Genomic DNA, 24,129 nt, shown 5'->3' on the forward strand with positions numbered 1-24,129 from the left:
AACTGCTAGAAACAACAGCCAGATCTCCCACAAATAGCATTCCTATTGTTTTTAAAAAAAGAAAGGAGACATATTTAATAGTGTGGTTGGACCTCATGGAGGATTTCCTTTCGAGGCAAAGTGGCTGAGTTCCTATCAAGCATTAGACCTCATGGAGACAAGTTGCTGAATTCCTTTTTAGTGTTGAGCCGCATGGAGGCAAAGTGACTGAGATCCGAGCATTGGGCCGCACAGAGGCATAGTGGCTGAATTCCTTTCAAGCATTGGGCCTCATGGAGGCAAAGTGATTGAGTTCCTTTTGAGTGTTGGGCCTCCTGGGGGCAAAGTGGCCGAGTTCCTTTTGAGCATTGGGACTGATGGAGTCAAGTGGCTGAGTTCCTTTGAAGCATTGGGCCTCATGGGGACAACGTGACTGAGTTCCAATCAAGCAACAGACCTCACGGAGGCAAGTGACTGAATTCCATTCAGTGTGTTGGGCCTCACAAAGGCAAAGTGGCTGAGTTCCTTTCGAGCATTGGGCCTCACAGAGGCAAAGTGGTAGAGTTCCTTTCCAGCGTTGAGCATCATGGAGGCAAAGTGGCTAAGTTCTGATCATTGGGCCTCTCAGAGGTAAAGTGGCTGAGTTGCTTTTGAGCATTGGGCCTCACGGAGGTAAAGTGGTTGAGTACCTTTCAAGCATTGGGCCTCACAGAGGTAAATCGCTGAGTTCCAAGTGTTGAGCCTCACAGAAGTAAAGTGGCTGATATCCTTCAGAGTGTTGGGCTTCACAGAAGTAAAGTGACTGAGTTCCTTCCGAGCGTTGGGCCTCACGGAGGCAAAGTGGCTGAGTTTCTTTCCAGCAGTGGGCCTCATGGAGGCAAAGTAGCTGAGTTGTGAATGGCAGAAATGTTAGCACGCTGGGCGAAATGCTTAGTGGCATTTCGTCTGTCTTTACATTCTGAGTTCAAATCCAGCCGAGCTCGACTTTGCCTTTCATCCTTTTGGGGGTCGATAAATTAAATACCAGTTGCATACTGGGCTCAATCTAATCAACTGGGGCCCTCTCCAAAAATTTCGGGCCTTGTGCCTAGAGTAGAAAATAATATTTTGTCAGAATTCCACTTATTCTACACCAATAAATCTCTGGTTTAATATGCACATTTAGCAATTTTTGGCTGATTATAAGAAGGGTCCATTTTTGCTGAGGAATCTACACTAGTTAAACATGTCTAGAGTTGGGTTTTATGTACTTAGTACTGAAAATTAATAATAAATGTCAACTATTGTTTTTCTTTTACTATATTGTTGCCGGCTTAACAAGTTGCTGAGTTTATATATATAGACCGACCTCAAAATGCTGAGCTTTACAAAGGAAATGATTAAAGACTGGAATATACAGTGCATTACTGTACTCAAAATCTACCCATCACAACGGAACTGAACAAAATTGATATCCTAAAACCACTTTGGTAATGCTTGCTTATGAAAGGCACTGGTGTCTGGTGTCAGATAAAAAGCACCCAGTACATTCTGTAAATTGGTAGTTGTTAGGGAGAGCATCCAGTTGTAGGAACCAACCCAAATCAGACTACTGAACTGGTGTGGATCCTCACCGTACCAGCTCCTACCAAACTGTCCAGCCAATACCAACATGGAAAACATACTTTAGATGATGACGATGACACATATTCTATGGCAATGAAAATGCTTATGAAGAAAATGTACTTTACTTGGAAGTAGGTGAGGGTTAGCAATAAGGAAGGGCATCCAATTACAGAAAATCTGTCGCATTGAATTCCATTTGTTTCATGCAAGCATAGAAAAGCAGGCGTTAAAATGGTGATGTTTATAATATAAGTATGTATGTGTGCATGGAATATATATATGCTGGCATCATCATTTAAATTTATAGTTTTCCATGCATCATTGATGCTCTTCCTATCACCAACCCTGGCCTGTTTTCAAGCAAAATAATATTCTCCTGTGAATGAACATATTTTCATGGGAGACTGGAAACGAAGGATGATGGTGGTGCTTGTTTATTTCTATGGAATATCTCTAGAATTTCAGAAGATACTATAAACATTGGAGGGTACCTTGTGCTTAACAAGAGTTTTGTTAACTTGTATGGTTGAGCATATTTTGTGGTCAGAAAATGCAAAATCAAATGTCCATCAAGTGGTCAGTACCATGAAACTGGGATAAACTTCTGCACGTTTCAGCATTTTCTAACAATGGAATCATCATCATCATCATCATCATCATCGTTTAACGTCCGCTTTCCATGCTAGCATGAGTTGGACGATTTGACTGAGGACTGGTGAAACCGGATGGCAACACCAGGCTCCAGTCTGATTTGGCAGAGTTTCTACAGCTGGATGCCCTTCCTAACGCCAACCACTCAGAGAGTGTAGTGGGTGCCTTTACGTGTCACCCGTACGAAAACGTCCACGCTCGAAATGGTGTCTTTTATGTGCCACACGCACAGGCCAGTCCAGGGGCACTGGCAACGATCTCACTCGAAAATCCTACGGGAATGAAAAAGCAAAAAAACAAAAACAAAAAAAAGGTTTTCCTGTTGAGAATAAAACAGGTCATTGAGATCTACAGTAAAAATCACAATTTTTATTTTGGCATTTTTAAACAAGTATTTATGATAAACTACACATTGCAAATACTAAAGAAATATATAATTTAATGATGTTCTTTCCATTTATATTTTTATTTGTTTTATCATGCACATGTGGTTGGGAAATTACATTTTTAAAAACTTATACATATGCATATTGTTCCAACAATGCTTTTCCCCACTTTTGATGGTTAGATTCTTTTCATGACTGCCAACCACTCGACCTTCAAGGACAAGTGGAAGCTATTTGTTTGTCAGGTAGGTTGAGGCATGTGAAATTATCTCCTTTTCTACATAGACAACTTAAAAAAGTCATCCAGCCTTAACCTCGCACCCACTGTTTTTCATAATTTATAAAAGACTATTGCATTTGAGTGTTTTCTTCACTGTCTAAATTCTGTAATACAAATGATAAATGTTCACAGATGATTGTATGGAGATCACTTGAAATATACATAAGAATTCTAAAATTGTCTTTGTCTGCTAAAACACCGCTTGGTGTTGCCATCACATCAGACAGGGTCTTGTGAACTTGACTGATCTTTTGGAAAAGATCAGGACTCAATGGCATTGGCATTACTTTGCAAACTTCTGTAAAGTTAGACAACCAATCGTAGTATTCCTGGCTACTGAAATCTGGTTTCGATACAAAATCTACTGGACCTTCAAGTTTATCACTTTGTAGAAGATGTTGGGAATCTGTTGCTATTTCTTCCTGCTTCACTGACTCGTTGTTCTCTTCAAATTGAACTTCAACAAAATGTGGCTGATTATCTTCACCTTTTACGTTCTCTATAAGTTGCTGAGCGTATTCAACTGGCACCTCTACTTGCTCTGTACAAGTTTGATTGGGATTTTGTTCAACATCTTCCAAGCTGACAATAGTTATTACTGTGGCACCATCAGTAGTGTTTTCAATTAACGAAGGGAGATCTTGTTCAACGATTGTTGCAGCAATCTGATTTGCCGTGTTGTCATAGTTGGCAGAGTGTTCTTGTGATGCAGCTTGGCACATAGCTGAGAACTGCTCTCGTTCGTTTTCAGAGATAGTGCCGATGCCAGCAGACTGCATTGCCGTAGCTACCACCTGAGCCACAGTCTGTGAACTCGAACCATCTGTTTCTTCTAAGATAACATCCCCACTGTTCACTGGAGTGGCTATATGTGTCACTTCACTGCCTGTTAATCCTTCAACTATTTGGGCTAATTTTTTATGATAGGCTGTTGGTTTATTGTCTACAGCAACTCGAGAAACAGCTCCAGCTTGATTTCTCTCATTTTCCTTATATGATAATTGGGAGGTAGATTTGGCTTCTTGTTTAGAAATCTTAAAATTGCTCTCATGTTCTGAATGCTTACGTGTCGTATGGACCTTTAATTGTCCAGCCCTTTTAAAAGAATCACCACACAGTTCACAAGTGTAGGGTTTCGAACCCAAATGTTCTTTAACATGGCGTCTTTTGCTGGAAGGGTCACTAAATCGTGCATGGCATAAATTACAAACAAATGGCTTCTTTCCTGAAAAAAAAAAAAAAAAAAAATCTTATTTACATGAAATTATCAACATTGTCATTAATATCGTTAGCAGTTTCTTGGATTAAAAAAAAAGAAAAAAACTGTTTGAGTACTTGTGGCTGCTTTAGTTGATTTTACCCTTCCCACTAAATTTGTGTGGATGATTTGACCGAGAACAGGCAAGCTGGGAGGCTGCACCAGGCTCCAATCTGATTTGGCAAGGTTGCTACAGCTGGATGCCTTTCCTAACACCAACCATTCCAAGAGTGTGGGCTTTCATGTGCCACTGGCACGGGGGCCAGCCAGGCAGCATTGTCATCCGCCACGCTTGAACTGTGCTTTTTAAGTGCCAGTCATACAGCACTGGCATCGGCCACGACTACTATTTCACTTGGTTCAACAGGTCTTCACAAGCATAGCATATTGCCCAACGACTGAAGGGTGCTTTTAATGCTAATTATATGCTTATATATATATATATCACGTAGGTACTGTAAGTTTAGAGGTAATACTTGATAAGTGTAAGCACCTGTATATGCCAAATAGTGGCAGAGGTGAAAGAATATATCAAATGTAAATTGAAAACAGAACACAAAGGATATCGCGGTACACATGTTTCAAGCTTTATACACAATCTGTCATTACATCAGTATATATTGTTGATATAAAGGATGGTTTAAAGCTATCTTCAGCCGCAAATATTGCCAGTCCCAAGATTACATCACATTATATTATCCATTATAATAGGTTTATCCTTTAAACAGTTATATCTGCAGTTATATACATAGTTATATATATATATGACCTTATGCAAAGAGTACCAATGTATTACACAGAAAGAAATAATAATAATAATTTAATTAGTAACAAGAACAGATTGAAGTTGACATATCTTAAAAATATAAATACAAATATACAAAAAACAAGAAAAAATACTGAGTATTATGAATGGCTACCATGAAGAATAAGTTTATATAAAGGAGAAAGTCACCTGTATGAATGATTTTATGCCTTGTTACATCTGATTGGTGAGCGAACCCACGGTTGCAATGATCACAGACAAATGGTTTTTCACCTGAAAATTGATGTTAAAAGGTTCATATTTTAGAAAAGAAAACTGTCACAATCAAAGTATAATCTTGCTAAAACCCTTTAGAATTCAGCTTACTCTGTCTAATATATTGCTTTCTATTATAGGCACAAGGCCTCAAATTTGTTGGGAGGGGACTAGTCGATCACATTGAGCCCAGTGTTTCATTGGTACTTATTTTATTGACTCCGAAAGGATGAAAGGCAAAGTCAACCTTGGTGGAATTTGAACTCAGAACATAGCGACGGGCAAACTACCACGAAGCATTTCATCCAGCGTACTAATGATTCTGCCAACTCGTTACTTTTCTCAGTCTAATATAATGCTTATTTATTCAGTTTTGAATTATTCATGCGTTAACTTGAAACCAATATTATTACTATTAATAATGCCATGCCAAAAAACACTTGAGATTTTGATATGATTATTTATTTTAGTATGACATTGTAGGGTAGGTATGAGAGGCCAAACCTGGCCAGTTTGAATATAAAACAGGAAGAATATTTGAGCCAAATATGGTTGGTTCAAAAGCTAGAGTTAATGATTATAGCAGATCCAAAAAATGATCTTTTAAGGTGTTTTTTATATTTCACTTATATGGAATATATCAAATCACTTTGATGGCATGCACTGTTCTCTCACTCAATAATAATAATAATAATAATAATAATAATTTCGAATTATGGCACAAGGCCAGTGATTTTAGGGAGTGGAAGTTAGTTGCATGATTATACAGTTTATGGTTTGAGTTTACGTTTTCAAAAATAACTGTACATTTGAGAATATTAATGAAATTTGTTAATTAGTTATCATTAGCCATATTCATGCAAGACACAAATCTTGTAAGACACAAATCAGTTCCATAAATATTTCCCCAGTGCAGCATAGCAAACAAGTTTGCTGGTATGGTTCATCATCATCATCATCATTGTCATCGTTTAATGTCTGCTTTCCATGCTAGCATGGGTTGGACGGTCTAATTGAGGGCTGGCAAGCCAGAAGGCTGCACCAGGCTCCAATCCAATCCAATCTGGCAATGTTTCTACAGCTGGGTGCCCTTCCCAACACCAACCACTCCGAGAGTGTAGTGGGTGCTTTTTACATGCCACTGGCACGAGGGTCAGTCAGGTGGCACTAGCAATGACCACGCTTGAATGGTGCTTTTTACATGCCACCGGCACAGGACCAGTCAGCCAGCACTGGCATCAACCATGCCGTTTATTAAAAGGAAAACCAAAACTTATCTAGGGACCTTGCAAACCTTGGAATGAGAGAGAAAGTCACTGACTGACTTTTTAACTAGCACATTAAACAATCAATTAGTTAACGAGTTGGTTAAATATTTAACTGATAAACAATTAAGTGGAATTGAACCTGTGCATGTGTTATCATTGGTGAAATGACCCACCCAACACACAAACTCACATCAAGAATCTTGCAAACCTAATTCGACAATGAAGCAACATTTATACACATTTTCAATTAAAGAAAATGCCGAACAGGTTTTAGTTAGAAAATTAATGAAAATAGGAAAACTGAAAGATACCTGTATGTACTTTAGAATGAGATTTTAGATACACCATCTGAGAAAACTTCTGGCCACATTGGTTGCACTCAAAGGGTTTCTCTGAAGAGTGAGTGATGAGATGGCGTCGTAGACAACTAATCTGACGGAAAGGAAGCTGACAAATATGACAAACATGTGGCTTGGAGTTGGTATGAATTGCTACATGTTCCAACAAGCTTATTTTACTCGAGAACTTGTTATCACATATTTCACATGCAAAAGGTTTGATTCCTGCATAATTTTATGAAAGGGAAAAGAAAAAAATGAAAAAGATTATTTTAAAAGGTTGTTAAATGAAATAATAATTGATTTATTTGGGAGAAGGAGAATATTGACATCGGGAGAGGAAGTACATTGGTTTAAATCATTGTGCCAACAACCACCTTGAGCACTTTTTTGAGCTCCATGTGTCTAACACACATGGGCATGCCTACAAAGTCAGAAAACAGCACAGCTCCCATGACTTTCAGAAACATTTTTTTCACACTCAGAATTGCTGAAGCGTGGAACAAACTACCTGCATCAATTGTTAGTTGCTGAGACATTGCATCCTTTAAAACCTCCATGCTTCCTGAAATTCGTCAACACTACACCTGATATCCACCCCCCTCCATACACATGCACACATGTATATCATGACTCACATACACTGTTTACTTTCCTGACTTTTGTACATAATTCTATGTACTGTACATATACCTTCGATGAGTTGTAGTGCACCTGAGCACTGCACACAATAATTTCATTATTAATGTAAGACTAGGAAATTTGTTGAAAGAGGAAGACGGGGGGAAAAAATGATAATCACAACTAAAGAAAATCAAAACACAAACCTAAGTGAACAAGATTATGTCTTCGCAAACTTTCATTGTTTCGAAAACGTTTTGCACAACCATTAAAACTGCACTGAAATGGTTTTTCTCCTGTATGTACTCTCATGTGTACTTTGAGATTGCCTGAAATAAATAAAATACATATGCACGTGTGAGACAGGGCTTTAACAGTAGGTTCTAGCAACAGGTGAAATGGGTAGGGCAAGTCTTGGATTTAATGCAGCTAGACAGCTGGCACAGAGGCTGGTGAACCGTATTTTGGTCCTTACATTAACAATTCCCTCATTCTACAAACCATTTCGGATCGCATATATATATATATATATATCACCACCACCACCATCATCATCATCATCGTTTAACGTCCGCTTTCCATGCTAGCATGGGTTGGACGATTTGACTGAGGACTGGTGAACTAGATGGCTACACCAGGCTCCAATCTGATCTGGCAGAGTTTCTACAGCTGGATGCCCTTCCTAACGCCAACCACTCTGAGAGTATAGTGGGTGCTTTTACGTGCCACCGGCATGAAGGCCAGTCAGGCGGTACTGGCAATGACCAAGCTCAAAATGGTGTATTTTACGTGCCACCTGCACAGGAGCCAGTCCAGCGGCACTGGCAACGATCTCGCTTGAATGTCTTTAAACGTGCTACTGGCACCAGTGCCAGGAAGGCGATGCTGGGCACAGGTGCCATCACTATTTCACTTTCGCTTGCCCCAATAGGTCTTCGCAAGCTGAGTTTAGTGTCCAATGAAGGAGACAATGTTTTATATATATATATATATATATATATATCCATTCTTGTTGTCCCCTTCCACAAAAAATATTAATGAATTAAAACAATTAGCTCTTAAGAATAAGGCAATAATTTAATAGGTTACATAAATATGTAAAATCAGATTTGATTGAGCCTGGTGCAGCCTCTGGTTCACTAGTCCTCAATCAAACTGTCAAACTCATGCCAGCATGGAAAGCGGCAGAATTTGAATTCAGAATGGAGTGATGAGTGAAATACCTCAAAGCATTTCATCCAGCATGCTAACGATTCTGCCAGCTCACCGCCTTAAATACTACTACTACTACTACTACTACTAATAATAATAATAATAATGATAATAACAACAGAATAACATAATAATAACAACAACAACAACAACAGAAAAGAGATGGTATAGGCACATGCCAGAAAAGGTCACAGAAAACGAGAAAGTAACCATACTCTGAGATATGCCAATACACACAGATAGAGAAATTAAGGCCAATAGGCCAGATATAGTTGTCAGGGATCATGAAGAAAAAAAATGCTTTCTAATTGATGTATCAATACCTTCAGATGACAACATTTCTCTAAAAGAAATGGAGAAACTTTCAAAATACAAAGATCTGGAAATAGAGGTAACTCGAATGTGGAATCTAAAACCAGAAATAATTCCTACCATAGTAGGTGCCTTAGGTGTAATAAAAAAATATTCAGACAAATACATAACAAAAACACCAGGACTTACAAATATATATAACATACAGAAAATTGCACTACTGGGCACTGCACACATCCTATGCAAAACACTTTCAATACAGTAACCATAAGAGCACCAGCAAACCACAGCACATACCCAAGGCGCACAGAGCTGCGCTCGGTAGTGAAGTGAAAGCATGTTATAAAAATAAAACTACTGAACAATAATAATAATAATAATAATAATAACAACAATATAAAAAATCAAATCTATATTACCTTTTTGAGTGAATTCTCTATGACAAATTTTACAAGAAAAATTACTTTTATTTGAAGAAGCATTTCCTTCCGTTTTTTTTGCACAGGAACCTTCCGTTTTCTTTGCACAGGTACCTTCCACAGACGAAAGTGCTTTGTCTTCTAAGGACACCACAAAGACAGACTCTATAGGTTCAGTACTTTCTGACCCTGATTGATTGGTGAGCCCGACTAATTCATTTATTGACTCTGCTGCTGCTGCTACTACTGATGATGATGATGATGATGATGATGATGACGACGACGATGATGACGATGACGACGATGTTGTTGTTGTTAATTCCGCTGCTGTTGTTGTTGTTGTTGCTGCTGTTGTTGTTGCTGCTGTTGTTGTTATTGGTGGTGGAGGAGGAGGAGGTGGTGGTGGTGGAAGCAGAAGAGAAGGAGCTGTAATGAAAACAATATAACTTTCAACATGTGGCTTACTATGAAGATAACAAGTGGATGCATGTATTTATGACAGCAATGTCTAGTTTCCCCACTTTTCCTGTTGCTGTTTAGCCCCAGGCCAGCTCCGATCGAGCAGTGGACCTATTACGATTAACCCTTCAGTATTCAGATTACTCCCTCAAATGTAATGCTTATTTATTCACACTGGTTTGAATTAATCAGGCATTATCTTGTAGCTTTGAAATTTTAATAACATGTATGAGTGAAGACAGTAGCATCAAGAAGTGCCTATCTCTAATCGTAGAGAGAACATATGGAAGGGGTAGACCCAGGAAGACGTGAGACGAAGTGGTGAGAAAGGATCCAGAGACATTGGGACTCACAGAGAGGATGACAGGGGGCCAGTTTGCTGTGCTTGAAAAGACATGTTGAGCTCAGTAAAACTGAGGTTGTCCTTGCATACAGGTATGTCCCCAGCATCCCTCTCCAGCTGAGCATCCCTAATTCTTATGGGCTCATAGGTGCTGGTGCCATGCAAAAAGCACCCTTGCCTGTGCTGTATAAAACCACCCAGTGCACTCTGTAAAGTGGTTGGCATTAGGAAGGGCATCAAGCTATAGATGATTGTGTCAAGAACAATGAAAACTCTTTGAAAACTTTGCTTAGGCCTCTGAGCAGGTATCACCAAGCTTTTGGCAAAATTTGATGCAGATTCTCTGCTCAACTTTCTCTGTCATGATCAGTGTGATGATCACACACTACACACCTTCCTTCTAAACAGCGGAAGTGAGATAAAACATTAAAACTTAGTGAGCATTCAGACCAGAATTCAAGGTCAATCAGTGCCAAGCAGCTTCACTCAGTGTGCTTTAGCTTCATTACCATGGCTACAGTCTGGATACTTATTGATCAGACCACGTATAGGTATAAACAGTAATGTTTAACACTGTCATATATATACTCAAACATTGAAAGACTTTGCCAGCAGGAATTGTCTTAGGAGGCATATTTTCCTTATAGAAGAATGTGGGATGAAGTTGTGAGAAAGAATCTTCGGATGTTGGGCCTTACAGAGGGGATGATAGGGGACCGAGACTCCTGGTGGTTTGCTGTGAGGAGACACATAAAGCTAAGTAAAATTGTGGTTGTCTTTGCATACAGGCATGTCCCCTGCATCCCTCTTCAGCTGAGCATTCCTAATCTTGCAGGCTCATGGATGCTGATGCCATGTAAAAGCACCCTTGCCTGTGCTGTATAAAACCACCCAGTGCACTCTGTAAAGTGGTTGGCATTAGGAAGGGCATCAAGCCATAGAGACTATGCCAAAACAGACATGGAACCTTCAGGTGCTCTTCAACTGGCCAGCTCCTGTTAAACCGTTCAACCCATGCCAGCATGGAAAATGGATGTTAAATGATGATGATGATGATGACGATGTGATTTTTTTAGTCTTTTATTCTGTTATTTGTTTCAGGAATTTTGACTGTGGCCATGCTGGAGCACCGCCTTTGGTTGAACAAACCAACCTCAGGACTTATTCTATCGGTCTCTCTTGCTGAACCGCTAAGTTACAGGGATGTAAACACAACAACATCAGTTGTCAAGTGATGATGGTGGGACAAACAAGACACACACAGATATCATCATCCTCATCTTTTAACATCCGATTTTCATGCTAGCATGGGTTGGACAATTTGACTGAGTACTGGTGAACCGGATGGCTGCACCAGGCTCCAATCTGATCTGGCAGAGTTTCTACAGCTGGATGCCCTTCCTAACGCCAACCACTCTGATAATGTAGTGGGTGCTTTTATGTGCCACTGGCATGAGGGCCAGTCAGGCTGTACTGGCAACAGCCACGCTCAAAATGGTGTTTTTTATGTGCCACCTGCACAGGAGCCAGTCCAGCAGCACTGGCAATGGCCTCACTCAAATGATTTTCTAACATGCCACTGGCACAAGTGCCAGTAAGGCGACACTGGTAATGATCACACTCAAATGGTGCTATTTATGTGCCACTAGCACGGAAGCAAGACAGCTGCTCTGGCAATAATCACGCTTGGACAGTGCTGTTAGTGCACCAATGGCACAGGTGCCAGTCATCGAATATGGTTCAATTATGATTTTGATTTCACTCGCCCCAACAGGTCTTTGCAAGCAGAGTTTAGTTCCCAATGAAGGAGAGGTTGGCATGGGTGCTAGTCGTCGAATTTGGTTTGATTTCGATTTTAAATTCACTTGCCTCAACAGGTCTTCGCAAGCAGAGTTTAGTGTCCAATGAAGTAAAGATACGAATAAGTGAGCTGGCTACATCCCTGGCAGAGGCCACAGATTATGCTCTCACTTGGCTTGCCAGGTCTTCTCACGTACTGCATATTTCCAAAGGTCCCGGTCACTAGTCACTGCCTCGGTGAGGCCTAAAGTTCGAAGGTCGTACTTCACCACCTCATCCCAGGTCTTCCTGGGTCTACCTCTTCCACAGGCTCCCTCAACTGCTAGGGTGTGGCACTTTTTCACACAGCTATCCTTATCCATTATATATATATATATATATATATATATATATATATATATATATATATATATATATATATATACACACACATATATATACAATGGGCTCCTTTTAGTTTCTGTCTACCAAATCCACTCACAAGGCTTTGGTCATCTTTGCACATCTTTATTACACATTTATATTCTGTTCGCCTAACTTGGTATCTGCACTTCAGAAATACTATAAAAAGTACCTTTATAAAAGCACATGTCTGAATTACCAAGAGCAGATATTGTCACTTAGCTGGGTTGCGTTGTCCACACACATGGCAGAAATATCAGGTACAAACACCCCTGCACGGAGTCTTTATATTCAATATTCAATTAATATTGTTTGGGTGTGAGGATTATACCAATCTAGCAAGGTGCCTCAATTTAAGTACTCAGTTTAACTGTATCTTAATTATGTGTGTGTGCGTGTGTGTTGTGTATGTATGTATGTATGCATGCATGTGTCTCCTTGTCCTGACATCATGTAATGCAACAGATATAAAACGATTGTCAGTGTCATACAAGCATTTCCAGTCTTCCATGAAAACATGTCAGGCTATGGGGAAATATTACCTTGCCTGGAAACAAGTGAGGGTTCGTAACAAGGAAAATGTAGTCATTAAAAAAGGTGCTTCAACAAATCCCATCAGCCCTGTGCAAACATGGATAAGTGGACATTAAAATGATGATGATGAAGATTCTTAAGGATGCTGCCAGAGATCAGTTCACTGGACTTTCTCCAGAACCATCTTTGAATTCAAACACTCAATACATTAAATATATCAAATATATCGTTTATGAAAGCATGTAATAGCTAATTATAAAGATAAAGTTGAAAGTAATAAATCTTGATTGAAATGAAACAAAAATGAAAAAATAAATACAAATAAATGCTTACAAGTTTCATTTTCAGTTTTTTCAAGACGAATTTTCCGAGGCCTTCCTGAAGAATGGGAAAAAAAAGACAAGAAAGAAAGTTTTAAAAGAAATATAAAATTGATTTGCTCTGATGGTTGAGAATTTATTTGATAACCATTCTGTGATGAGTTAGACTGGTTACATGTTTTGATTAATTTTAAATATAATCAAGATTTTTGTAAGGAGTGTAATAAAATATCAGTAACTTTATATCTAGCTAAATATGTGCTGGTGCCATGTAAAAAGCACCCAGATTACTCTGTAAAGTGGTTGGGGCTAAGAAGGGCATCCTGTCATAGAGACCATGCTAAAGCAGACAAATGGAGGATGGGGCAGCGCTCTGGCCTTGCCAGCTCCTCTCAAACATTCTAACCCATGCTAGGATGGAAAGTGAATGTTAAACGATGATGATATTCATATCTATGTAAAGTGGTTGGCATTAGGAAAGGCATCCAGCCATAGAAACCATGACATTTGAGTGTAAGGCAGTTCTGCAGCTCACCAGATCTTGTCATACCACCATAGAAAATGGATATTAAATGATGAGAATGATACTTATATAAGGTACAAGCAGAGCTGTGCTGTTAAGAAACAACACCAGCCTCATTAAATTCCACCTGATCAATGCAAGAAGGAAAAAGTGGAGGTTAAAAGAATCATATATATATATATATATATATATATATAATTTTCCAGTTAATTTCGTAATCGCTACCAATATAGCATAAGACTACATCCCAAAGGATCATTTATTAGATTCCTTAAGGGTCGTTCTCATTGTTTATATTTCCAAGGTTTCAAATTTGTATGTTTAAAAATGTAGAGACTCAATATATATACACTTACAGAAAGACACACATATGTGTGGGTCTGTGTATATGCATTGATTAGTTTATTTTATGCTGTGCTTGAGAAGACCTAGCAAGCCAAGTGAGACCGTAACTGTGACCTATGCCAGTGCAGCATAAGCAGTCCATTTAAGAGTACCCTTCAATCATTGGGCAATAAATTGCACTTGCAAAGACCTGTTGAGGCAAGTGAAGTTGTTGTCATGGCTGATGACAGTACTGCCTGATTGGCACCTGTGCCAGTGGCATGTAAAAAGCACCATTTGAGTGTGGTCGATGCCAGTGCTGCCTGACTGGCTCCTATGCTGGTGGCACGTAAAAAGCACCATTCGAGTGTGGTTGTTGCCAGTGCTGTCTGACTGGCTCCTATGCTGGTGGCATGTAAAAAGCGACATTCAAGCGTGGTCAATGCCAGTACCGCCTGATTGATCTCTGTGCTGGTGGCACGTAAAAAGCATCTACTACACTCTTGGAGTGGTTAGCGTTAGGAAGGGCATCCAGTTGTAGAAACTTAGCCAGATCAGATTGGAGCCTGGTACAGCTTTCTGGCTTGCCAGCCTTCAGTCAAACCGTCCAACCCATGCCAGCATGGAAAGCGGGCGTTAAACAACGACGATGATGTTGATGATTCTATAGACCAACTAAAATCTCATTACTTATGTTGTAACAATAATTTGATAGAGATTTTAATTTCAGTCTGAAGGATTAATTTAAATCCAATAGGTCAAAGCAACTCATGAAACTTGAAGTAGTTTTGAGTAAACAGAAAAAGTAAAAAAAAGAAAAGAAACTTCCATAAACATTTTCTTTTATACACTATTACAGATTGAATAGGTCTGATAGGTTTGTAAATCTTAAGATGCTCCTTAAGAAAGTAACTCAAGCAGAATATATTATCAGCTGGATGAAATGAAGTTTATTTCTAAGAAATAAGGAGAGAGGGGAGATTCTATAATTAGAATAAAGTTTGGTTATAGTACAGCACCATAATCTCAGTGGAAATTAATTCATAGTTTTTATTTAATGATTTGTAAAATAAGAACAGGACTTTCATTTCCATTTTATGTTAAACTATTTACTCCCATCTCCAACGATGAGGTTAACAGCCTGAAAAACTATAAGCTTCTTTACAACAATCATTCCAACAAGAAGTTATTAACCTTTCAAATTAATAGTATTTTTGAGAGCAGCCAATCCCAGTCGTTTAGATATTTATATTTTGTATGTTGCAGTATCATTGAAGATTTTAGCTGGGAAGGACATGGTGTTGTAGCTTGATGGTATACTGCTTGAGCCAACAACGGCCAGAAAGTAGCCTGGTTATGTTACCAGAATAAAAATAGGTAGAGGCATACAGAAAATGATATTAAATTGATAAAGTTACTTATATAAGAAAAACCCGGAAAATGTAAATATTTATTCATATAAAATCTGGAATATATATATATATATATATATATATATATATATATATATATATATATATATATACTCTTTACTCTTTTACTTGTTTCAGTCATTTGACTGAGGCCATGCTGGAGCATCACCTTTAGTTGAGCAAATCGACCTTAGGACTTATTCTTTGTAAGCCCAGTACTTATTCTATCGGTTTCTTTTGCTGAACCGCTAAGTTACGGGGAAGTAAACACACCAGCATCAGTTGTCAAGCGATGTTGGGGGGGGGGGGAGGGGACAAACACAGACACACATATATATATATATATATATATATATATATATATATATACATATATACGACAGGCTTCTTTCAGTTTCCGTCTACCAAATCCACTCACAAGGCTTTGGTTGGCCCGAGGCTATAGTAGAAGACACTTGCCCAAGGTGCCATACAATGGGACTGAACCCAGAACTATGTGGTTGGTAAGCAAGCTACTCACCAGTTCGCTGGAAGGATTGTGTATTGTTTGTGAAATATAATGTCTTGAATGGCACAACAATGCAGAGTGGACTATAATAACTGCTATAATTTAATTATTCATATAATAATATTCAATATAATATTTTGGAATATAAAAATTCCTTCTTCAGATATTGCTGGGAATTGATTGAGCCACTTCTATAATTGGATGGCTAGATAGATAGATAAAAAAAAAGCCGATTATAGCAGTGACTCGATCAATTCCTAGCAATATCCGAAGAAGGAATTTTTATATTCCGAAATATTATATTGAATATTATTATATGAATAATTAAATTAAAACAGTTATTATAGTCCACTTTGCATTGTTGTGTCATTCAAGACACGTTATAATTCACTAATGTAAAATTATTTTTATTATAACTGACCATAAAAACAAATACGCGTAGGAGTGGCTGTGTGGTAAGTAGCTTGCTTTCCAACCACATGGTTCTGGGTTCAGTCCCACTGTGTGGCACCTTGGGAAAGTGTCTTCTACTATAGCTTCGGGCCGACCAAAGCCTTGCGAGTGGATTTGGTAGACGGAAACTGAAAGAAGCCCGTCGTATATATGTATATATGTGTGTGTGTGTGTGTGTATGTTTGTGCCCCCAACATTACTTGACAACCGATGCTGGTGTGTTTACATCCCCGTAACTTAGCGGTTCGGCAAAAGAGACCAATAGAATAAGTACTAGGCTTACAAAGAAAAAGTCCCGGGGTCGATTTGCTCGACTAAAGGCGGTACTCCAGCATGGCCGCTGTCAAATGACTGAAACAAGTAGAAGAGAGTAAATATATATATATGTGTGAGTGTGTGTATTTGGAGATGGGTGAGCTCTTAATGTAGGGCAAGCAGTAAACCAAGACTTATAACACAGTATCAATTTTCAACAGAAACTCTTCTATCTCAGTAATGTCATTAAGTCTATTTTTGTGAGTGGGGGAGGCCCCTACACGTAAAAATGTTCTAATTCTACTCTACTAAAATTATAGGAGATTGTGCAACATATACATATATCACAGTTTCTTTTATCTATCCATTCATCCATTCATGTGTGTATGCGTGAGAGAGTGTGAGTATTAATTCTGTTCAACTCAGATAAACCTTTTCATTTTGTTTCAATGACCTACTTTTAACTTTCAAACAGGTGTAAATTCAAATCCTTTCCAAGTTTTCTCAAACAGTTCCTTCTTCATTCTTAGTTCACTTCTGTCACTTTCTAGCACCTATACTGAGACAAACGATAACTTTTCTGCTGTGTGAGCCTTGTCATTATTATCCTCCTCCTCAAGCCGGCAAGCTGGCAGAATCGTTAACAAATTGGATAAAATGCTTAATGGTATTTCACTCGTCACTATGTTCTGAGTTCAAATTCCGCTGAGGTCGACTTTGCTTTCCATCCTTTCGGGGTCAATAAATTAAGTACCAGTTACGCACTCGGGTTGATATAATTGATTTATCTCCACCCCCAAAATTTCAGGCCTTGTGCCTATAATAGAAAGGATTATTATCATCCTCCACAAGGCAGCGAGCTGGCAGAATCGTTAGCAAATTGGATGAAATGCTTAGCGGTATTTCACTCATCGCTATGTTCTGAGTTCAAATTCTGCCAAGATTGATTTTGCCTTTCATTCTTTTTGGGTCAATAAAATAAGTACCAGTTAAACACTGGAGTCAATATAATCAACTCATCTCCACCTCCCCCAAGCTGCTCTTGTGGCAAAAATTTGAAATAATTCTTATCATCCGCCTCCAATTTGAAAACAGTTGACTGCCACAAGCTTCAGTGTATAAAATAAATTGTAATGGCTGAATACAATCTGTGAAAAGTTATTTTTTACCTTTGTCAATATATTTTGGTACATCCCTTACTGTACATCTCTTAGCCTTCACTGAAACCGATTCCCAGTCATTTCTATAATCATCACATATATGATAGCATACCAAAAAGACAAACATGAAACAACAGCAGAAATTGTAAAGGAGTGAGTATATATTAGTCTACAGCATTTACCTGGTCTCCGTCCTGTAGAAGTTGGAGCTGGAGTAACTTTCCGTTTTTTGGGTGCTTTTGGTTCTGCCTCTGAAGGATGGTAGTCTGAATCACTGTCGTTCGTTTGTTCCACTAAATCAACATTCCGGTAATCTCTGACAAAAGTAGATAATAGTAGAGTCAAGAAGATGTTATTGAAAAACATGGCACATTCAAAGTAATTTAGAAAATAACCATATTTTTAAAAATCTGCAGCTTTAATTTTTTTTCCATCATCATTTAACGTCCACCTTCCATGCTGGCATGGGTTGGACGATTTGACTGGGGACTGGTGAACCATATGGCTACACCAGACACCAATCTGATCTGGCAGAGTTTCTACAGCTGGATGCCCTTCCTAACGCCAACCACTCCGAGAGTGTAGTGGGTGCTTTTTACGTGCCACCGGCATGAGGGCCAGTCTGGCGGTATTGGCAACGGCCATGCTCAAATGGTGTTTTTTACGTGCCACCTGCACAGGAGTCAGTCCAATGTTCTGTTCACATGCCACCGGCACAAGTGCCAGTAAGGCGAAGCTGGAAACAATCGCGCTCAAATGGTGCTTTTTACGTGCCACCGGCATGGAAGCGAGACCGCTACTCTGGCAGTGATCCTGCTCGGATGGTGCTGTTAGTACTCCACCGGCACGAGTGCCAGTCTCTCTTTTGAAATTTCTAATAAGCCCTTCCATAACTTTTCTTATGAAATGCACTGCACAAATATTTGTGCAGTGTTTCAATTAATTTTGGAAGTGATCAAAAATTTGGAAGCATTTAGTAAAATAGCATAACATTTTTATGAAGCTATGATTTGAATGTAACTGACAGAATGGTTCTTAAATGAATATTAAAAAAATGGAAAGTTTAATTTAAATATAAACACTAAAACGAGAGATTTTGTATTCTACAGGCAGAAATAGTCATGAACAAGTTGGTATTGAAAGGGTTTAAGGATGTCAAAAATAACTGAATGATATTTACCATACTAGTATATTTTAGTAATTAACCCTTTTGATACCAACCTACATGAGACTGCTCTTGATATCATGATACAAACCCTTTCGTTACCAATCCGGCTGAAACCGGCTCTGGCTCTGTAGTACAAATGTTTTGTTTTCAAAAGTTCTGAATTAAAATCTTCCACCAAACCTTAGTCACAATTTATGTTTCTAACACTAGCTTAATGATAACTAAGTTATTTTACTAAATTCTTTGTTATATTTAAAATTAATTGAAAGAAACACAGAGCATCTCAACAGAAATATGGTAAGAAAAGTGTTAAAGTGATCTAAGTTAAAACTTTATGTTCCAAACACCAGTTTAATAACTAATTTACTTTATTAAATTCTTTTTTTTTATTATTTTAAATTAATGGAAGTTGGCACAATGGCCCAGTGGTTAGAGCAGTGAACTCGCAGTCAAAGGATCACGGTTTCGATTCCCAGACTGAGTGTTGTGTGTTTATTGAGCGAAAACACCTAAAGCTCCATGAGGCTCCAGCACGGGGTGGTGGCGACCCCTCTTGCACTCTTTTGCCCCAACTTTCTCTCACTCTTTCTTCCTGTTTCTTGAGTAAAAAGCTGCTATGGACTGGTGTCCCATTCAGCTGGGGGTGGGGGAACACATACGCCATGGAAACCAGGAAACCGGCCCTATGCTCCACAACGGGCTAAGAGGAATTTCCATTCCATTCCAAATTAATGGAAACAAAGACATGTTTCAGCAAAAATATGGTAATGAAAGTGTTCAAAGCTTTACCCATAGAAACATACATTTTCTTGGAAACAAGCTATATCTTTCTGTGGAAAGGGTGCAGCCAACTGAATTAATCTCCAGTTTATGACTGTGAATGATTTTACTGAGTTCACAGAAAAGGGAACTCAAGTGAACCTGACAGAAATTAAACATAAAAACTAGAGTAATAAAACTAAAATCCTGTTTTTACCTCTTCAATGAAGTTTAACAATGACAACAGCAACAACAATAATGTTTTTTTTCAAGACACTTTTTAAAAAGAGAAAATATTACATTTGATCAAATGAACAGGATTCTACTTTTTCTTTTACTTGTTTCATTTTGACTGGAGTCATGCTGGAGCACTGCCTTTAGTCGAGCACATCCCCGCCCCCAGGACTTATTCTTTGCAAGCCCACTACTTATTCTATTGATCTCTTTTGCTGAACCGCTAAGTTACGGGGATGTAAACACACCAGCATCGGTTGTCAAGCGATGTTGGTGGGGACACACACATACAAACATATATATATATATATATATATATATATATATATATATATATATATATATATATATACACATACAATAGGCTTTTTTCAGTTTCCGTCTACCAAATCCACTCACAAGGCTTTGGTCAGCCCGAGTCTATGGTAGAAGACACTTGCCTAAGGTGCCACACAGTGGGACTGAACCCAGAACCATGTGGTTGGTTAGCAAACTACTTACCACACACCCACAATCAATATTTGTTAAATACAAATGTTTAATTGACTAAAAATCAAAAGCTGGAGTCCCTAAAACAATCTGAAGTTATCTTCAACTTGGTCCTGTGACAACTCTGGTGTTAAGTTGCATAGACAGGGAAAACCCACCGTATGGACAACCACTGGTCTTCCACACAACCGTGTCTAGGCTTGTACCCTCTTTGAAGGCAGATCCAAGACCTCTCAAGAGTGAAGGATGCACATAACCCTATAGCTTAAACCAGAACAATTGTGGAAATCAGGTATATCCACTCAAAATTAACAGTGGAAAGCAGTTTTATAAACCAATCTATCTTTTGTTGAGGACTGTCATGTTTGAAACTAGTTCATGTTGAGATATGTCAAGTTCATTGGAGCAACAAAACTTGCAGAAAATACCAATTCTATTTTTTTTGGTAGATATTTAAGACCATTACTGGAATAACTATGAAATTTAATTTCACAATTAGAGGGTTTGTAGTGCCCTCTCAGATAATTAGATAAAAAAAAAAATAAATAAATGTAGCTTGAGTGACCTTCTATAGAATGTTCTGGAACATTCCATGAATTTCCAGATAACATGGAAGTGAGGGATTTCCACTCCACATATTATTAAAGGAAAAAAACGAAAGTTAATCTTCCCTTATGGAAGGGCCAAATAGAAATTTCAAAAGCATTTGAGCTTTGGATGAGAAGCATTGAATATATGTAGGTTGTTCTTACAACTGTCCTCTGATTATAAGATGTATTGTTTTTATTTCAAGGTATTCTTGTATACTATGTTTGCATACACAACATTGAGAAACTATTATCTGTAAAATTACAGCAGACACCACAATGAATAAAACCATTATTGTTCCTGTTTAAGGATTTTCTTTGAGTTGTTTTGTTCTGTTGAATGTTGAGGAGTTTTCACCTAGAAGATGAATATGGTGTAGTGATCCTGCCAAAGTTTCCTTCAAAGCTAAACTAGTGGTTGGCATGCCAGAGGTGTCTACTGGAAAAGACAACCCAATGTCTAATTCACTAAAGGTTAAACAAGTTGTATCACTTCTCTGCTAGGATAATCACAATCCTTTCTACTATAGGCACAATGCCAGCAATTTCAGAGAAAGAGGATAAGTCAATTATAACAGCCACAGTGCTAAAATGGTGCTTATTTTATCAACCCCAAAAGCACAAAAGGAAAAGTCAACCATAGGCGTATTTTAACCCAGAACATAAAGATAGATGAAATGTTACAAAGCATTTTGTCTGATGTGCTAAGAATTCTTCCAGTTCACAAACTTTGCTTGTGTATATATATCATCATCATCATCATCATCGTTTAACGTCCGCTTTCCATGCTAGCATGGGTTGGACAATTTGACTGAGGACTGGTGAAACCGGATGGCAACACCAGGCTCCAATCTAATTTGGCAGAGTTTCTACAGCTGGATGCCCTTCCTAACGCCAACCACTCAGCCTATTCCCCATTTCTTTTTAGGAGGGGGTAGCCACAATAAGGCACACACCAGGCATTCCCTTCATTTCCCAGCTCAAAGGGGTGAGCCCCATTCTATGCTTGGGTCAAGGCATAGAAAGCAACCCCTAATATCAGCAGCGAGGCCCTGACAGCAATATGCTGGTTTACCCTCACTGCATCATGCTGGTTCCATACCCCTTTAAGCAACATCAAAATTCACTCATCCGTCCACAAACACTCTTCAAGCTTTCCTATCATTTATAAACTCTCTTGCCTCTCTCACTCCAACACCTCTAACCACCAAAGCTTTTCTCACTCCATCCATCCACACAAACCGAGGTCTGCCTCTAGTTCTGCTGCCTACTACTTCAGTCTTCATCACCCTCCTTACCATCCACACCTCATCCATCCTCTCCATTCGTCTATCCAATTTGGTTGTTAGTTTTTCTCTCATTCCTGTTCGTCTTCACACCTTCTCATTCCTCATCCTGTCCATCCGTGTCACAGGACATGGATGATATAATCATAATGCTGGCAATTTCTATCACAAGTACAATATTCCAAAATTTTGAGAAATGGCACAAGCAATTTAATCTAATCCTATTCCTGACTAATTCTTATTTAATTGATCCCTATCCCAACCATCATGGTTCTCTCTTAGGCATACCTTGCTTCATGTCTTTAATACCTAACTGTTCCCCTTAGCTTACCTGTACCTTACCTATGCTAGTTAACGTTCTACATTCACTGGATCATACTTCCTGAAAGGATAAGTTCTACCATACCATTTCGGACTAGTTTCAGGGCACAAAGATGAATCTCCAGTTGTGTTTACAACTTAATGGGTAGACCAATAAAGGAAACTAAATGTGGTCGCTCATATCAGCCAATTAGCTCTCAATTCATGATGTATTATGTTAAGGAAGAACACACCTGATAATGAAGTCCCAGGTATATCTAAATGACTGGATGGTTACAAATGAAATACCTTTAATCATAAGTCTGCTCAATCAAAATTGTCCAATGATATATCTTTTATCTTTTACTTATTTCGATCATTTGACCATGTTAGGGGGACCGTCTTGAAGCACTTTTATTCCAATGGATCGACCCCAGAGCTTTTTTTTTTTAAAAGCTTGGTACTTATTCTATCGGTCTCTTTTGCAGAACAGCTAAGTTACGGGAAGGTAAACACACCAACACAGGTTGTCAAATGGTGGTGGGAGACGGGCTAGTTTCTGTTTCCGTCTACGAAATCCAATTACAAAGCTAAAACAAAAAAGAAAAAAAAAAAAGAAAAATCCAACGAACATAATTATTAATTATTTAGTTTCTTGTTGGCCTATCCGGTCCTCGTTCTCATTTGAAATACACAACAATTTTCTTCAACACACCTAAAACGCAGATAATTACATATTTATGTAAATACGAGAACCAGAAACTAGATTTAGTGATAATGATATGAAACACGCGCGAAATTTAATCTTTCTCTAAACAGCGATAGCAATTTATCACAGACAGCATTACCAGATGATCTGAAACTTGTTACTGACAGCTGGGGAAGCTAAGGACGAGTCCAAGATAAGAGTCCGAAAGGTGCTTTTTATTTGAAATTATTACCGGCGGATTGATAGAATTGTTAGCGTCGGACAAATCCCATTGAAATTAAATGTGCTATTCATCTTTTTAGGATCGATAAAAATATGAAGTACCAGTTAAATACTGATCCGATTTATATGGCTAGAATTGCATATAAAGAAAACAATTTATAAATCTAAAATGAAAGTAAATATATGGTAAGGGAGGTAACTCCCATTAATTAATCAAAGGGAGATAATATTCATTGCTTGAGAATAATGCAGAAAACCCTCCCCCTGTTCGTGTTGCGGAGTTGGTGCGTTCTTGAAAAAATCTGTCGTAACGCGAAAACTATTTTCTCATTAATTTTCATGTTATACAGTAATCCCTCGACTATCGCTGGTGTTACGTTCCAAAACCCACCGCGATAGGTGAAAATCCGCGAAGTAGAAACAATACTGTAACGTAATGTATATTTAAAAAAAATTATTTTCTTAATTTGTATATATTTAATTATAAATGCAAAACAACACCACGGAGGAATCGACGTAAGCTTAAATAATA

The 24,129-nt window shown here is 38.4% G+C and overlaps 1 protein-coding gene across 1 annotated transcript in view; it reads right to left on the bottom strand.

The window, feature by feature from the left end:
- Positions 1-2,545: 2,545 nt before the first annotated feature.
- LOC106875998 (uncharacterized) overlaps positions 2,546-24,129 on the bottom strand; it is a 34,708-nt gene continuing 13,124 nt past the window's right edge. The window contains exons 3-9 of the mRNA XM_052975658.2: positions 18,026-18,159; positions 13,222-13,266; positions 9,351-9,776; positions 7,614-7,736; positions 6,760-7,011; positions 5,115-5,198; positions 2,546-4,126 (exon numbers count right to left, since the gene is read on the bottom strand). Of these exons, the coding sequence (XP_052831618.1) occupies positions 2,970-4,126; positions 5,115-5,198; positions 6,760-7,011; positions 7,614-7,736; positions 9,351-9,776; positions 13,222-13,266; positions 18,026-18,159 (2,221 nt within the window). The 3' untranslated portion in view covers positions 2,546-2,969. The remainder of the gene's footprint in view (positions 4,127-5,114; positions 5,199-6,759; positions 7,012-7,613; positions 7,737-9,350; positions 9,777-13,221; positions 13,267-18,025; positions 18,160-24,129) is intronic.

The sequence above is a fragment of the Octopus bimaculoides genome, chromosome 2, assembly GCF_046866305.1.
Source record: "Octopus bimaculoides isolate indiv1 chromosome 2, ASM4686630v1, whole genome shotgun sequence".
In the NCBI taxonomy this organism is placed as follows: domain Eukaryota; kingdom Metazoa; phylum Mollusca; class Cephalopoda; order Octopoda; family Octopodidae; genus Octopus; species Octopus bimaculoides.